This window comes from Leucopleurus acutus, assembly GCF_964270905.1.
Source record: "Leucopleurus acutus genome assembly, chromosome: 18".
Taxonomy (NCBI): Eukaryota; Metazoa; Chordata; class Mammalia; order Artiodactyla; family Delphinidae; genus Leucopleurus; species Leucopleurus acutus.
The window spans coordinates 76,442,028-76,459,715 of record NC_139160.1 but is presented as its reverse complement, the minus strand read 5'-3'; the positions used below and the strand labels follow the sequence as shown (position 1 = coordinate 76,459,715).

Below are 17,688 nucleotides of genomic sequence, written 5' to 3'. Positions count from 1 at the left end.
CCCCCCACGGGCACCGACCCTTACCTTTTTCTCCCAGGAGCCCGAACACGCCAGGCCGGCCCTGGGGCCCGGAGTCCCCGACCCATCCTTTGGTCCCCGGGTTTCCGGGGGCTCCTGGACTCCCCTCATCTCCTTTGATTCCAGGAAGAGCCACGGGCCCAGGTGGCCCCTGGGGACCTCGATAACCTGTTGGCATCAGTCCCAAGAAAGGTGAGTGTACACAGCAGGAAGGCACAGTCACGGCCGGGAGGCCGGATGCAAGTCACCCATTCAGGGGACCGGCTTTGGCGAGTGTGTAACACTGGGCAGCTTTGCTTTGTACTGTGGTAGAATATACGTAACATAAACGTCAACATTTTAACCATTTTTAAGTGTACAGTTCAGTGGCCTGAGGTGCACTCACGCTGCTGTGCAGCCGTCACCACCATCCTTCTCTGAACTTGTTCATCGTCCCAGCGGACGCTCTGTCCCCACTGAACACCAACTGCCCCTCCCCCGGCTCCTGGCCCCCACTATCTGCTTTCTGTCCTATGAATGTGGTCACTTAGGGAGCTCCTATCAGACAGTATGTGTCCTTTTCTGTCTGGCTTATTTCACTCAGCGTCATGCCCTCAAGGGGCCAACGAAAGCGTTCTATCCCTCAAGCAATCAGGTCGTGGCCAGCTCCTGTCCCCAGAGATTCCAGTGTATCCCAGTGTGAGCCCTGCTTACCTTCCAGGCCAAATATCCCAGGCGTGCCTACGTCACCTGGTAACCCAGAGATGTTGGAAGGGGGGGTGATGCCTGGAAACCCCTGAAGTCCTGGGCTCCCAACCGGGCCTCGTTCCCCTTAGGAGGGAAACAGAAGTTGGTTAGTACCAGCACCCAGCGTTTCATCTTGTTTCCTCCCTGTGCCCTCACCTGTCCAGGAGCAGGGCCAACAAGGAGAGGCAGTGATGGAAGGCGCCCAGCGCAGGCTCTCAGGGCGGGTCTGGGGAGACAGGGGCCGCACTGCCTGTCCCCACTCCCACCAGCCCCCTCTCGCTGCCTAGAGGGTCCCGTGGACCTGCCTCTGCTGGGATATTGTCCTCACCGGCATGCTACCTGCTCAAGGGACAGCTGATGGGGCTACCTGTGGGTGACACCTGGCTCTACCCTGAGGGGAGGGCGTCACTGACAGGGCAGCCCTGTTGGCCCAGAGAGCACCCGTCGTGGGAAGGCTCAGGGTGCCCGGCGCTGGTATTTCAGTCCTCCCCGTGCCGTCGTTCAGGATCCTGGATCCTGACGATGTCCAGCGTCCTGGGCAGAGTCCGTCCTCACTGCCCGCAGATTCTGTACTTGCCATCCTGCTTCCCCAACTGAGATTTACTGGTGACCCCCAGTCAATACCCGCAGCGCTCTTGGACACGCGGGAGGGAGAGAGTGAGTCCCAGCTCAGAGTGTCAGCAAGGATCCTCCTACTGTCTATTTCGTGCCACGTTTTCTGCACTTCTGTGCTTTTTGTGGGTGATTTTACTGTTTAGAGTGGCCCCCAAGTGTCACGCTGAAGTGCTGTCCAGTTTCAGGAAGGCTGGGATGTGCTTCACAGAGAAAACTGTGTTACACGCGCTTGCCTCAGGCCTCAGCTACAGTGCTGGTGGTCCTGTGCGGGTGGCCTGAGGCTGGGTCCTCAGCCCTGGCTGGGCTGTGCTGCTGGCCTGAGCCTGGGTCCTCAGCCCTCGCTGGGCTGTGCTGGGTCCTCAGCCCTGGGTGGGCTGTGCTGCTGGCCTGAGCCTGGGTCCTCAGCCCTGGGTGGCCTGAGCCTGGGTCCTCGGCCCTGGGTGGGCTGTGCTGGTGGCCTGAGCCTGGGTCCTCACCCCTGGGTGGGCTGTGCTGGGTCCTCACCCCTGGGTGGGCTGTGCAGGTGGCCTGAGCCTGGGTCCTCGGCCCTGGGTGGGCTGTGCTGGGTCCTCACCCCTGGGTGGGCTGTATGGGTGGCCTGAGCCTGGGTCCTCAACCCTGGGTGGGCTGTGCAGGTGGCCTGAGCCTGGGTCCTCGGCCCTGGGTGGGCTGTGCTGGGTCCTCACCCCTGGGTGGGCTGTGCGGGTGGCCTGAGCCTGGCTCCTCAGCCCTGGGTGGAGCTGTGTGAACCACACGCCGCCCCCCCAGGACTCACAAAGGCCCCAGCTGGCCGGCCTTCCTCCTCCTCCTGCCTTCAGATCAGTGCTGTGGGGCTGGGATATCAGGGAATTCTGGACTTTGCACTTAATGAAAGGGGAGAGGAAGGCGACAGACCCTGGAGAATCAGACGATGCGGTCCGTGGGCCTTGAGATAACCCGCCCCCCATAGGAGATCAGGGTCTCTGGCCTCCTCAGGGCCTGGCTTCTCCTTTGGGTGTCGATGGGTCTAGCTTCGGGGGTAATTCTGCCCAGAGCACGGGCGCTCAGGCCCTGGTCTCGGAAGCCCAGGTGTGACGGGCCTGTCTTGCCTGCCGGCTGCCCAGACGGCACCCGTGGACAGCATGCTGGGCTGAGCTGGGGGTGGGTGCGGGCCCCGGCCGTCAGGAGACAAGTGCTGGGCCGAAAGCACCTGCTGGGGCGCTTCCCTCTCAGTTTAGGTCGAGCCTGGTTTGCTGGTGGATGGGCAGGGGGTGGGGCTGGGGCTCGTGCTTAGCGGCTGAGACCACCTGGCTGCTCCCACCACGGCCCAGGCCTGGCGCAGGCACAGCTCAGGGGCTGTGGTGCGTTCATCCACTCATCTATCCAACGCTCCCGTGCGCGTGTCACAGCCAGGGCCCTGTGCCGGGTGCACACCTAACCCTGGGGGCACCGAGGGGATGGAGTGTGATCTTATCTGTCCTACAAGGGAGTGTGGTCAATAGCTAACCCCAGCGGAGTACGATTATGACGGAGTATAAACGATGGAACGCTAGTGGGAGGTTTGCCACAAGAAATTCTCCCTAGAGGAGCCGGCACCTGCCCTGCCCCCGGCCTCTCATCTCTCAGACTCACGGACACTGTGGTTCTGGGGGTGCAGATGGTGATACTGGGGTGTTGGCCTCACCTGGGACTCCACGCTCCCCTTTCCGTCCCGGGGGTCCTGCGGGGCCTGGAAGGGTGTTGGCCTCTCCTGGGTCACCCCTGGCCCCGGCAGGACCTGGTAAGCCGGCGTCCCCGTGGATGTCCGCACCTGTGGCCGGGTTGACAAGCAGATGTCAGTGTCTTCGACCGGGCAGAGTCCATTTTCATGAGTGGAGGGATAGTAACACTCTCAGTGAGACCCAATGGCAGCCGGGAGATGTCGGCTTCTGAGGTGGCCTTGGTGCCCCAGACCCTGCCGCTTGCAAGGAATCCTGGGGATCGTAACTGAACCCCTTTGCTTTATAGGGGAGACCACCGAGGACCCCCAGAAAAATTCCAGATTCCAGGACGCAGATGGTCCTGCAGCTGAGAGCTGCCGGGGGCCCCGGGCTCCTGGTGCTAAGCCTGAGTTAGGTTGAAAAGGGAAATGCTATCGAAAACCTTCCCTGTTCCCACATCAGGGGCTCAAAGTCGTTGGTGTCGGAGTGACATAACTTGACCATCTAAAGTCGAACTGAAATGTTAATTGAAGTATGAGTGTGTGAATTCACATATGATTCCACACATCCAGATTTACCTGTAGACAGATGAACGTTTGATTACGTAAAACATCTATAAAGAGAATATTCTAAAAGCAGTGGTGGAACTATGGGTATTTCTTTTTCTTTTGCTTAAGTGTATTTTTTTAAGCTTTTGTCTACTCAGCATGAACTTTTATAATCTGAAAACAATACAAATTGTCCTTAAAAAACATATATTAATCATATGCCCTACATGTATTATTAGTCCAATTAATACATTTTAAAAATTAAATGCAAAGACAGGGCATTAAGATTTAAGACGAAAGGAACTAAATTTAAACTAAAGAAATTTCAGGGAAGCCACTGAGAGTTTTGCACATGTGATGGCATCTTCCCAGAGGGGGACAAGGGTGAAAAGGAAGCTTTCTGCACAAAGGGGATCTCATCCCCCTTGAGGAATAGATGGACACGCAGATGGCATTCTGAGGTCCCAGAAGGGGCTAATCATGCAGACCTCATTCTGTCACTGGCTTTTGGCAAGGACGGGCTTTGTATCTCTTTCAGGAAAAAAAGGGTCACGATAACTTCCAAGAGCAGCTTCTCACAATTTCTTAAAGGTCTCACTTTCTTCTCCTTACGGAACACCCCGCCCCGCCAAAACCCCCATACGCCACTGCTGTGAAGGGAACTGTCTTTTCTAAACCCATCTGTCAAAGCCCTAACCCGCCATGTGATGGGGTCTGGAGGGGGGCCCTTTGGGAGGCGTTTGGGGTGAAAGGGCCCCTGATAGGATTGGCGTCCTTATAAGAAGAGATACCAGAGAGCTCGCTCTCCTTCTCCACCGCGTGCGGACACAGCGAGAAGCCGGGAAGAGGGTCCTCACCCGGACTCTGCCGCAATGGCACCCACCCCAAGCCTCCAGACCTGGGAGGAGTAACTAACTCCCTGTTGGTTGGGCCCCCCGTCTGCAGCGTTTTGGGGGAGGAGCCAGACGGGACTGAGTCCCCGTGGCCTCAGGGACAGAGCCCGCCCTGCTCCCTGAGCTCCCCGACCCCCGTCCAAGTCCCTGATGGCCCACCCGGTCCCTTGCCCCACTGCCATCTGGTACCTGGGGATCCTGGGAAGCCTTTGGTGCCTGGCAAGCCGTGTAATCCGCCGATGCCGCGGAGGCCGGGCAGACCTGTGGAGGACCCTCGTGGTTATTCCATGGCGGAGCAGAGGGAGACCCTTAACATAACCAGATGCTTTTTTCTGCTGTGATACGGTCGCCCATCCAGTGTGTTCGAAAGCTGGGCAAACCGGAAGTACAGCAAATACTGTGACATGTACATCAGTCACTTCCGTGTCACCCAGGAGAACCATTAACCTAAAAATTGTTTTCATGGAAACTTTTTACAGACTCGTTACAGCCAGAAGGGGACTGGGCAGTGCTGTGTGTTTCTTTTCCTGATCCGTGAGTCACCGTACGTATAAAAACGGTGCTTGGAACCAACAGGCTGGTATCATTTCCATCCCTCCTGGATTTCCGAGGACCAGCCTAAAGTGGGACTTGGGAAGCAGGCGACAGTTCTTCCTGTGATGCGGGCAGTGAATGTGGAGTCGGGGTGCGCCCCCCTAAACTCTGGACAGGAGAGTGTCCAAGGGCCTGTCCCCTGACCCAGGCCTGTCAAGGCCGGGCCGAGTAACTCCCCAAGCCCCCCAAGGGCTGCACCAGACCTCGCTCAGTGGGGACCCTTGCATCTGTCCCTCTGTCCCGCCTCTGCACCGCCCAGGTGCTGACTGAGAGTCACCCTGAGGTCTCCCGGCAGGTTTCTGTTCATCGTTCTGGGGAGTAAACGCCTCTTTGCAGGTTGCCATTGCTTCGTGTCTGCAGAGAGGGGAGGGGTCTTACCTGGTAGGCCTGGGCTCCCCGGCCAGCCGTAGTCTCCTTTGGTGCCGGGCACTCCCGCCCGTCCCGGCTCTCCCTGAGGCCCCTGCAGCCCTGTCAGTCCTGGAAAGCCTGGGGGACAGACACATCCTTCAGGGGGACACAGGAACCCCGAGGCCTCGTGGCCTCCAGCTCGGGTCCTGCCTCGGGGAGGGACTTTGCGGGAAAGAACCAGCTTCCCTTCCACGTAGCCCTGGACCCTGCATTCAAGTTCAGCAGGGTTAGCGCAGCCTGGCCAAACAGAACAGCTTGTGTATTCGTAATCTCATTCCATCGTGCACATAGAAGCCTGGGGAGAACCCAGAGACCCCTTGAGGATCAGCCTGTCTGTGTTCACAGATCCCGGGCAACAGCGAGCAAAACGGCAGCAAGAAAAAAGCACAAAACGAATTCACTCGTGTAACTCGGGATCCCCCGTGAATTCTGCAGTTGAAACGCACGAAAGGCAGCCGTCACAGGAACTGTCTAAACATGTACAGAGAGACAGACGGTGGCCGCACAGACACGGCCGTCAGCCCCGTGCCTCCGCCACAGCTGGGCTGGGCTGGACCTAGGGAGGGGCAGGCGGGAGGGAGCTGCTTCGCCTGCGACCGCGGGGAAAAGCAGACGGGCAGAACCGGCCGCCCTCGTTTTGGGCCTGGCCGCACTCGGCCTCACTGGCCACCGCACCGTCCAGCCGGGCCCAGGGAGGGCAGGCTGGGGGAAGGTGGTGTGGCCTGGGATTTTACCTGTTTGCCCTTTAAGTCCAGGAGGGCCCTGGACTCCTGCCAGGCCGGTGATCCCAGGGAAGCCGACATCACCCTCTGATCCTTTCTCTCCGAAGAATCCCTTTAGACCTGTAACCACAGCCGTCGTGTCACTGGGGCTTAAGGCTCGTCGGGTTCAAGGGGGCACCAGGTAAAGGATGCTGCCTTCGCACTGGTGCTTCCAATTGGGGGTGGGGGTGGAAATCTAGACGGCGCCTTCCTCAACTAAATTTCTACCTAATTCCCTGCTCTGAGCCTGTGGTCCGCAGCCTCCAGGCTGGCACCCAGCGGTCTGCGTCCTGGCATTCGCACCCTTGTGAGCTCCACCCACACCGAGTAGGGCTGAACTGCGTGAACACCAGGACACCGTGGACGTGCCACGGTGCCACCTCGAGCCCAGCTCCTACAGATCATCCCTGCTTTCACTCTGTCCCCGCTCTGGAGGAAGCCAGCTGCCACGTCGTGAGGACACTCGAGCTCACGGGGGGGAATTGAGGCCGCCCGCCGAGAGCCGCCTTGGACGTGGATGGTCCGGCCCAGTCTAGCCTTCAGATGAGGCAGCCCGCCCGACCTCATGACCAGAATCTCACGAGAACCACCCTGTTTCCGAATTCCTGGCCTCAGGAACTGTCAGATAACAGCAGCGGTGGGTGCTCTAAGCCGCCACATTCTGGGCACCTTGTTAAGCGGCAACAGACCCCTCACCTGAGCCCTTATGTGAGTGGTTTCTAACGGGTGCTGTGCCGGGGAATCCGGGGGGTTAGTCAAAACATGAGATGTCTGAGCCCCTCAGGTCTGGGTCAGGTCCGGAATCTGCCTTTTAGACGAGCCCCTCAGGTGCTTCCCTGCTCATTGGGTGGACTTAGAGTAGCGCTGCCTTCCCGTCAGTGACACTGTTCTGTGCCGCAGGTTTTGGTGTTTCTGGGACGCTGGAAGATTCTGGAAACTTCAGACCACCCCGATTCTACACAGTCACTTTCGCCAGTGTCTCCTGAAATCTCTGAGGCTCTTCTCAGAACAACTACTGTCGACGTTCTCGTGGTCTTGAAGAAAACCACCTAAGACGTTCTGCTTGTTTTCTATGGATTACGTTAGTGTTTTAAAATCTGCTCCAAACCCCTATTTACCTATTTCTTCCATAAACGGTCTCCACCACCTCCACCTGGACCCAGAGTCCAGTGCAGCCTGTCTCTCATCCTCCGAGGAGGGACCAGGCCAGAGCCCCCGGTCCCCGGGGCCCTCCCACTGGCAGGCCACCTGCCCAGGGCCCCTGGGCCCCTCCCGCCCACGCTGCAGGGGCAAGCGCTGTGGCCGAGCCCACTTCTTACACCGCACTTGTCTTCGGGCGAACGGAGCACCCCCGAGGATGCTGACAACTGACACCGCCCCTCTGCGCCTAGGATACAGTCCCCTGGGGATGGACACAGTGGGAGACTCCACTTCCTGGGCTTCAGTTTAACTAAAAGCTAAACGTTCAAGGGGGAGCAACCATACTTCCTGGGGTGGGGCAGCTTCTCTTCACACACATTTTCAATTGAACAAACGAGGCCGTTGTTAGTGACATATGTGGCAAAGATGGTCTCACATCTCTGCTTTTATAAACCAAACTGCCAAAGTAATTATTTAGGATGGGAGATCCAGCCAGCCTAAGGTACCCTTGTGTCTGGGAATAAAGCCGTCGGGAGACCAAACTGTAGATCTACAGGGAGCGCAGAGGAGTTCATAGGTGAGGTTACCTGTTCCTAAGTGACGGCCCTCCACTCCCAAGCTAGACTGAATGCCCCTTTCCATTCTGGCGCGTTCTCTCAGTAAAGCTCAGCGCCCTCCTTGTTGGCCGAACACACGGACAGACTCTTTCCCCCAACCCGAGCCATCCCTAGGCAGACCTGTGGGGTCTCCCAAGCTAAAATCCCAGGAAGGAGGCATCTATTCCAAGTCCCATGGGATATGACACAAGCAGGAATTTTGACCTTGAACTTCAGTGATGCTCAGAGAAGGGGGCGTGAGCTGCCATGCCACGTGACACCCCCTGACGTACACAGGGCTGGGGGGCCGCCCCTTGTCTTACACAGTAGAGAGGTCTGACTTCCACTCCCCTTTCACAGTTTGCAAGGGCTCTGGTCACTGTGTCACTTGCTTCGCGCCCTAGGATGTGTCCCAACAGAACAGGCACGTGTGGTACATTTTAGAGGCTGCAGCTCCTCCCATCCACTGAATGTTGATTCTCTCCATCTTCCCTCTCAGGGAGAGAAAGGTTTCCTGACGTCTTCAGGCTCAATTTAATTACAAATTCCAGTCCTCCTTACACGTCGGGCTTAAGGGCCTCAAACCATCCCTACATCGTGACCGTGGGCTCACTAAGTAATGCTACGGTCGGCAAGCATGAGTGACGACAGACCAGGGGGCAAGGCTGCGGAAGATGAAGGGGTGGAGAATCGCTCGGGTACCTGGTGCTCCAGCGGTGCCTCCTTCCCCCTTCAGGCCTGGACTTCCTGGAAGGTCTATAGTGTTTCCAATATCACCTGTTAGGTGCAAAAAAGATGGCTGAAGTCAGGTCTTCTTGTGGTTAGTTTAGCAACTTCTATGACACTACCTTCCTAATAAGAATAATCTGCTTCAAAATATCTAACAGCACCCACAGGCCTGACGTCCCCACACTGCCCGGGATGCCCTGGATCGGGGATGCCCTGTTTTCACCGTCCCAGCAACACTCACCGAAGTCACCGATGGGGCCGATCTCGCCGTGAAGGCCTACTCTCCCCGGAGCTCCCTTGTCGCCCTGGAGCAAAGCCAAACATGAAACCATCTTCCATGGCCGTTCGTGAAGTTTGTAATTTTTTTAAAAAAACTTTTTGTTTTATATTGGAGTACAGCCAATGAACAATGCTGTGACAGGGGTTTCCCTGGTGGCGCAGTGGTTAAGAATGCAGGGGACACGGGTTCGATCCCTGGTCTCGGAAGATCCCGCATGCCACAGAGCAACTAAGCCCGTGCGCCGCAACTACTGAGCCTGTGCTCTAGAGCCCGTGAGCCACAACTACTGAGCCCGCATGCTACAACTACTGAGCCCACGTGCCACAACTACTGAGCCCGTGCGCCTAGAGCCCGTGCTCCTCAACAAGAGAAGCCACCGCAATGAAAAGCCCACGCACCGCAATGAAGAGTAGCCCCTGCTCACCGCAACTAGAGAAAGCCCGCGCGCATTAACGAAGACCCAATGCAGCCAAAAACAAACAAACAAATAAATAAATTTATTAAAAAACCCTGATGCTGTGACAGATTCAGGTGCACAGTGAAGTGACTCAGCCATACGTGTACATGCATCCTTTCTCCCCCAAACTCCCCTCCCATCCAGGCTGCCACATAACGTTGAGCAGAGTTCCCTGTGCTATACAGTAGGTCCTTGCTGGCTATCCATTTTAAATATAGCAGTGTGGACATGTCAATCCCAAACTCCCTGACTATTCCTCCCCCCAACCCTTCCCCCCAGGAACCATAAGTCCGTTCTCTAAGTCTGTGAGTCTGCTTCTGTTTTGTAAGTAAGTTCATCATTTCTTTTTAGTTTCCGCATATAATGGATATCATATGATATTTCTCTTTCTCTGTCTGACTTGGTGAAGTTTGCAATTTTGAAGGGTCAGCGTATCCAGCTGTTCTGCTAAAACCAACTCTCAAGGTTTGTGATGTCATCATTTTGTAAAAAAGTCCTGCAGTTTTTCAGTGCAGAAGCTGGTTCGCACACCTGTTCTTATTAAACTGTAAAGCAGTAATGACGGCAGTTTCATTGAAATAAATAACATCAATGACACAGACCATGGTCGTGACAGTGGTAGTAATAATCATGGCTGACTATGCCCTACCCTCTGCCAGGCTTACCCGGGCAAACGTGTTGGGTACCATCTCAAGAGCTCTTTCAAGCCTCATGGCAGCCTGTGAGGTGGGTACTGTTACTGCCCATTAGAGAGACGAGGACGTTGAGGCACAGAGAGGTTCAGTGACTTGCCCAGGGGCGTTCAGCCCGTAAGTGGCAGAACTGAGTCTTGTCCCCTAGGGACCGTGGACCGCAGTGCTCGGCCAGCAGGCCACGGAGAGAGGAACTCACAGAAGATGCCCACTTACCCTACTGCCTGTGAAGCCCGGAAACCCTGAGATTCCGGGGGAGCCGGGCACGCCGGGGAATCCTGGTGACCCGGGCACGCCGGGGAATCCGGTATCTCCTTTGACTCCTTTGACGTAGCCTGGTTTCCCCGGCAGCCCAGGGACTCCCGACAGCCCGGGGATCCCTGGCATTCCGGGAAGGCCTGCAGGGAGACTGAGTGTGAAGTTCTGGGGGGACCCTGCTCCACCCCCCCGGGCCCCCGAGAACCACCCGCCAGCCCCTGGTGCGGACGTCAGGGTGTCAAGAGGGCTGCAGCACAGGAAGCTGGCCTGGGCTGGGGCGTCTCTGCTACTCTTGCACACTGCGAGGGGCTGGGGTAGGCAGGGGACCCCAGGCCACCGGCTCTGAGGTCAGGCGGGGCCTCACCTTTCAAGCCCAGGTATCCTTTCAGTCCCATGGGGCCTTCATCTCCTTTCTCTCCTTTGATGTCTTTCATTCCTGGCAGGATGATGGGAGGTGGTCCGGGGGGGCCGGGGTCCCCTCGGCTGCCTAGAAGGAAACAGAATGCAGTCACTCCCTTGACCTGTGGGTGGCACAGCTCCCCCAAGGCTGCGAGCTGGGAGTCCAGGTGATGGGAACACCCGTCTTCCTCCACCCTTCTCTCCTCGAGGGAGGGGGGCACAGAATGCCTTGGCTGGAGGGACCACTACTGACTTCAGAACATGTTCATCACCCCAAAGAACCCTGTGCCCGTCAGCGGTCACCCCCTCTGTCTCCCCTTCCCCAGCAACAGAAACCACTAACCCACTTTCTGTCTCTGCAGACAGGTCTGTTCTGGACATTTCATGCACACGGAAGCAGATAGTATGCGGCACAATGTTTTCAAGTTTCATCCGTGTCGTAGCACGTGTCAGAGCCTAATTCTTTTTCATTGCTGCCTAGTACTCCTTTACATGGCTATGCCCCATCTTGTTTATCCGTGATGGATATCTGGGTTGTTTCTATTCGGGCTATAATGAACCATGCTGCTACGAAATCTGTGTATGAGTTTCTGTGTGGATGTCAGTTTTCAGTTCTTCTGGGCGCACACCCAGGAGTGGATTTTCCGGGTAATTCTGTGCTTTTCTTTCTAAGAAACCGCCAACATTTTCCACCCTGGCGGCACCACTCGATGTTCCCTCCAGCAGGGTCTGAGGGTTCCCATGTCTTTACATCCCCATCAACGTTCGTTATTACTAATTCAGTTGTTTTAGAGACCATGGTGATACTTTGAGAATAAGGGTGTCTGAACAAATGTCATGGAAAACTGTGGGTCGTTGGGAACACCCTTCCTGAATCTCCCACCTGGGGTCTTGGGTTGCCCACCCAGGCCAGGGCTTGGACCAGGCTCGCTTCTGGGGGTCACCGTCTCTTTGCACGGGGTATAGCCGTCTACCTGGACTACCGTGTCCCTCTGTTGCCAAAGGTGCTCTGTCCTTCAGACTTCCGCTTCCGCTTCTCCCCTGGCCTCACTTCCTCGTGTTCACCATGGAATACTCATGGTGGGATAGGTTTCTTAGGATGTTTTTGGTTCTTAATGCTGCGTCATTTCCGTTCTCAAGTTCCCTTCGGTTAGCGTCACTCCCTTCTTATACACGGCCAGCGTATTGAAGCAAGGAGGAAGCCCTCCAGTTCCTGAGTTGGCTTCTCTTTTAATAGTGTCTAGTGTTTGGGTTGCCGGAACATTGTTCTAGGCAGTGTCAGGCTGCCGTGAAAGTGAGTCTCAACCTGGCCGAGAGGTGACGTACCTTTCACACCGGGCTCGCCAGCCAGGCCCTTCAGCCCGGGGACTCCAAAAAATCCAGTCTCTCCTTTGTTTCCCGGAAGCCCGGATCTCCCCTTGAGCCCGAGCAAGCCTTGGAAGCCGTCCATCCCGGGAGAACCCTTAACTCCTGCAGAGGGAATGAGAAAAGCGCTGGGTTAGGCGGGGCTAATTGCCACGGTGACAGCCCCACTTGCGCCGTGTGTGAGGAGATGCTAAGATTCTTAACGTCGGTAGGATTTTCGGGACAGCATTGCTAAGGGACTGGTCTGCTGCCTGAGGGGCAGAGTCAGCCCGTCTGCCACCGGGGACAAGACCTAAGGTCAATGCAGGCGGACAGACAGGGGGAAACTGGAAGTCACGGGGTCCGTGGTCGTTCCACCAGTTGGAAAGGGGCCCTGAGACTTGGTGTGAAGTTGACACTGCACCCAGCGTGGAAACCTGGCAAAGGGCCCTGGAGAAGGCACCACGGTGTCTCCAGCTGCAGTCAAGGGCCAGAGAGCCCCACCTGCGGGGGGACTAGGCTCACACGCGAGCAGGGAACCCTACGCTGGGGACCAAGCACTTCCCTTTGTTTCGGTTTCCGTTCACCACCCGGCCTCCGGATCTGAATCCCGACTCCCGGGGGCCTGTCCACAGACCGCCCCCCTGGCAGATAGCAAGTCCCGCTCTTCAGACAGTCCCTCTCTCGTGGGAAGTTAATAAACTGGCATTTGGGGGCACAGCGGTCACAGCCAGCCTGGGCAACATCACCAGGTCCCCAGGGCCCGACGCAGCCTGGGGCTGCGAGGCTGCGCCCTCCCGCAGAGCTGTCCCCCCCGCGCCCCACAGGCTAGGTCCCTGGTCGTGTTCTGCAGTCACCTTTGGGGCCCGGGGCACCAGGCATCCCGGCCACTCCTTTGAATCCAGGGCTTCCGGGATGACCTCTCTCACCCTGCCAGCCAGGGTCACCTCTATCCCCGGAGACGCCCTTCATGCCCACGGGGCCAGGGACGCCTGTGTCACCTGGCTCCCCTCTGTCTCCAGGCAGACCTGTCAGGAAGGGGAAGGAAGATAAAACAAGATGAAAAAACCGCACAGAGAAAACACCTCTACGATACTTCTGAGACATCGATAACAATAACTTTTGCTAAGAAAAACATCTTGGAAGGACAATGGGAAAGTGTAACCACAGAGGGAGTCTGAAGGTGTGACTCGAGCGTGCAGCACGCCGCAGGCTGGCCTTTCTAAAGAGGTCCTTCTCCGGCAGCCGGCGGCCAGCCCGTGGGACACGAGTCACATGAGACTTTCTCCGCTCGGGCGCAAAGCCACGGAGCTGGAACGGCTGGAGTTACTCGTGGCTGGCAGCCCTCCTGACACCGCTGGGGTTAGGTTCTAGGGGAGGTCCTGCGACACCTGCCGTCCTCATCTCGTTAGGGTGTCAGCAGCTGCCGGCCCGCCCTTCCCCAGCCTCCCCAACAAAGCTCAGCCCCTCTGTTAAAACCCCCCAACGGCTCCCTCACCCTTAGCTGGCATTCAACGCCTTCTGAACGCCGGCCCCATGTCCCTGTCTAGGCTCCCACCCCCTCCTCAGATGATGCGCTCTCCCCCGGCCGGTCTCCTGGGGCTGTCCCTCCTAGGAAGGGCCCGTCCTCCACGCCCGGCCCCTCCCGTCCCCTCCTCCCAAGGCTGTTCCAGCCCACAGCTCCCCTGCGGTCTGAAACGCGGGGCCCTGCGGTCTGGTCACCCTGCTGCTCGCCCCGGCCAAATGCAAGCTTTCCCGTGGGTAATTCCATCCCCTCCCAAACCGTGGGCTCCATCAGGTAGGGCTCTGGCATGGATTCTGTACACACCATGCTGTGCTCCACGCTTGAGAGCAGGCAAGGCCTTGCGAACACTGGTACAGATGGCCCAAACCCGCTGCCCAGGGTTCCCGTTACGGTGAAACCAGTGGGCGGCACAGTGTCACTCCACCTGAGTGGAGCCCCCAGGTTCTGGACGCGGTCGAGGCCACTCCTGGGGGACGCATCTGGCTTATGTCTGACCTGTGTGGGGCACGGCAGTGCCTTGTGTGGACCGGCTACGGTCCTGGACAGAGCCGTCACCTGATTATGGCAAACGACAGACGAGGGTCACCCTGGACGTTGCCTCATGGACGTCTGGGCCCCTCCCAGCCGCTCTGTGATGCGCTCGGTCCCCCTGCAAGGGCTCCACTGAGCAAACGTCTACAGTTTCGTGTCTGTGCTTTCCTGCTCCCGCCCACCTCGCCCCATGGTTTTCCTGAAGGAGGGTTTTTCCTTTCTTCTCCAAATTTTTCACATTCAGGAAACAAATCACATTGCCTCTTCAAAGCAGGGCAGATTTTGAACTTTTGCAGTGGGAATTCTGTTTTCCTAATGAAATCTTACCTAGAACCCTAATATACACAACAGGTGCAAAGGAAGGGCAGACTTCTCAGGCTGTTTGATGAAATACATGTCCTGAACCTGTCTGGGGCTGAACTGTGTCCCTGCAGAATGCAAACGTTGACATCCTAACCCCAGTACCTTGGAATGTGACTGTAAAGCTGGGCCTTTAAAGAGGTGATTGAAGTTAGTTAAATGAGGTCATGAGAGTGGGTCCCACCCCACTGTGACAGTTGTCCTTATCAAAAGAGAGACTAGGATGCAGACACGCACAGAGGGGTGACCCTGTGAGGACACAGGGAGAAGACGGCCGTCTACACGCCAAGGAGAGAGGCCTCAGGAGAAACCAGCCCTATGGACACCCTGATCTTGGACTTCCAGCCTCCAGACCGTGAGAGAATAAATTCCTGTCTTCTAAGCCATGCCATGTGCGGTACTTTCCGAACCCCTGCGGCTCTTGTGAGGGGGGTGCCTTGGAGCACAGCTGAGAATTCCCCAAGGGGTCAGTGCTGGTTCTGTTGTCAGTGAGGCCCTGACTCCTTGATGGGAGGGTGGATCCTTACCTCCAAAACCTGGGGTGCCCGGCGGCCCCAAGGGCCCTTCCCGGCCAGGAGCTCCAGGGTAGCCATGCTGTCCTGGTGGCCCGGGCAGTCCCGGCTGGCCCGAAGGTCCTGGGAAGCCCTGCTGACCCTTCGGGCCCGGCATTCCCGGCATCCCCTGGCTTCCTGCAGGAATGGAGACAAGAGCCGTGAGGTCAACCCCATGCAGTTCATTGCAAACAACAGCTGTCTCCTCAGACCTGTTCTATAAAAACAGGTTTTCCAGGTGGTAGGAAGTCTGTATAAATGACAAGATCGAAGTAACTCATGCTCTCACCCCGAGACAGTTACTAACATCTTGTTATATGTCCTGCTGGCCTCTTTTCTGATCCCGTAACTATACCTAGAAGCAGATATTTGCAGAACTGACACCTCCTTTTAAGTGCAGTTTTAATCTAGGGTTTTTCACTTGACATTACATTTTGAGCATTTTGCCACAATGTTAAAATACTCTTGGGGCTTCCCTGGTGGTGCAGTGGTTAAGGATCCGCCTGCCAGTGCAGGGGATATGGGTTCGAGCCCTGGTCCGGGAAGATCCCACATGCCGTGGAGCAACTCAGGCCGTGCGCCACAACTACTGAGCCTGCGAGCCACAACTCCTGAAGCCCACATGCCTAGAGCCCATGCTCCGCAACAAGAGAAGCCACTGCAATGAGAAGCCCGCGCACTGCAACGAAGAGTAGCCCCCGCTCACCGCAACTAGAGAAAGCCCGTGCGCAGCAATGAAGACCCAATGCAGCCAAAAATAAAAATAAATGATTAAATAAATAAAATTTATATAAAAAAATAAAATGCCCTTTACAAGCACGTTAAATGGCTATGTAAGTAACATCCAGGTCTGCCCACTGCTCCTGACAGGGGCGGCTGAATAGACATGGATACAGTTTCCCAAAACCGATGCTTTGGAAGTCAGAGCTTTTGCGGACACAAAGTTCTCCCAAAGGGCAGGTCATCAAGGTGACGCTGAACATGGGAAAGCCGCACAGGCTCGGAAGTTCCTCTGCTGCCGTTTGGTGTCGTTATGCTCAGACTCTCTGAAGTCTGTGGGAAACAGCTACACTTCAAACATCTACCACAAGCAGCCTTCTGTAAAAGAGCTCGGGCAGTTTCTACAGTCGGATCGCAGAAGAGACTGGCGGGCACGTGCTCCTGAGGGTGGGGCGTCCAGCTGCCCGTCGAGAACCGGGCTCATCCCTCAGTGTCTCACGTGAAGGACGCCTACTGGTTTGACGGCTGGGGTTGGGGAGTGTCACCTCTTGCACCACACAGGGAGCCCCTGTCTGCCTGGGCTTGGGCGCTGGGCTGATGACAGCACAGTCAATACATAACAGCTGATGCTTCTCTGACGGGGACCCCAAATGGCCTGGTGGTCACCCCACCCATTCCAGCAACACAATCGCATGAAAGCCAGGCATTCTGGGTTCTCAGGGCCCGTTCTGCATGAACTGGGTACGCAAAGCCTTGGATGCCTTGTTCACTCACCAGACAAGAGGCATCTTCCCGCTTTGCTAAACATGCTTCGATGACGTTGTGAACGTTACATTTTTTTAAACCCATCAGTTTTACACCCACAGATTGAGCTGCGTTCCAGTTCATCTCTGTCTCCCTCCCAACCCCTCAACGGGCATGGCCAGCTCCTGTCTTCTTCGCAGAACCGCACACATTCTGCTGAAAGCAGCAGGGAGGACCCTAAGCTGAGCCCCACCCAACTTGGGAAGAGAGCACGTCGGCTAATCTGTACTCGCAGAAGAGCTAAGATGGCCTGTACACAGCATGACGACCCTGTTCTGAAACCTTCTAAAGAAACGTTGGAACTAAGGGGGAGAAGAAGCAGGACTCACAGCGTCCTGCATGCAGCCCTGGGCTTCTCACCCAACCCCAGCAGAGATTTCTGCCCCTGCCCCCCTGCCCCTGTGACTTACCCCGGAATCCAGGAGGGCCTCTCTCTCCCGGGGGGCCCTTCAGCCCAGAGCGTCCAGGCAGTCCGGTGTCTCCCCGAGGCCCGGGCTGGGCCCCCAAGACTTCTCCAGGGAGGCCCCTGTCTCCCGGAGGCCCGACTGGCCCCGGTAGGCCGGAGGGACCCGGGAGTCCATCCAGGCCAGGGCGGCCTACTGCACCTTTGACTCCTCGAGGCCCCACGAAGCCTGAAAGGAAACACAGGGCGTCCCTATAACGAGAGGTCTGCATCCTGACATCTAAGCGAGGCACCAGAAAGAGAACACGTGGCCGGGATCCTGCAGGAGGATGTTTGGCTTGTGTGGACTTAGTGAAACCGTCTACGGTTTTGTTTAGATGATACGATTCCCCAGTGCCTGGGCCTCTGCACACCAAGTAACACAGCCATGCTCCCGCACACCGTCTGAGCCGTGATCACAAAGGGACACCTGTGTTTGCGGCCACTGAGTCGTGGGCTGGGGCACACGGACACCCACGCAGGTACTCCCAACTTCTGCTCACAATTCATTACCAGAAACATGTTCATTTCCCTCCATGTACAGCTCAAACGTTTAAGTTCTTTTAGCCACTAAGTGGCTTCCATGATGCTTTGCTGTGGCAACTGTCGAGGAAATGG

General features: G+C 56.8%; 1 protein-coding gene across 2 annotated transcripts in view; it reads right to left on the bottom strand.

The window, feature by feature from the left end:
• The window catches only part of COL4A2 (collagen type IV alpha 2 chain), a 178,544-nt gene that overhangs the window by 7,181 nt on the left and 153,675 nt on the right, over window positions 1-17,688 (bottom strand). For both annotated transcript variants that reach the window (XM_082859482.1, XM_082859481.1), the window contains exons 29-42: window positions 17,039-17,260; window positions 15,081-15,242; window positions 12,995-13,165; window positions 12,120-12,263; window positions 10,759-10,881; window positions 10,353-10,534; window positions 8,949-9,012; window positions 8,681-8,755; window positions 6,216-6,323; window positions 5,452-5,559; window positions 4,669-4,740; window positions 3,023-3,148; window positions 712-828; window positions 25-186 (exon numbers count right to left, since the gene is read on the bottom strand). In XM_082859482.1, coding sequence (XP_082715608.1) covers window positions 25-186; window positions 712-828; window positions 3,023-3,148; window positions 4,669-4,740; window positions 5,452-5,559; window positions 6,216-6,323; window positions 8,681-8,755; window positions 8,949-9,012; window positions 10,353-10,534; window positions 10,759-10,881; window positions 12,120-12,263; window positions 12,995-13,165; window positions 15,081-15,242; window positions 17,039-17,260 — 1,836 coding nt within the window. The remainder of the gene's footprint in view (window positions 1-24; window positions 187-711; window positions 829-3,022; window positions 3,149-4,668; window positions 4,741-5,451; window positions 5,560-6,215; window positions 6,324-8,680; window positions 8,756-8,948; window positions 9,013-10,352; window positions 10,535-10,758; window positions 10,882-12,119; window positions 12,264-12,994; window positions 13,166-15,080; window positions 15,243-17,038; window positions 17,261-17,688) is intronic.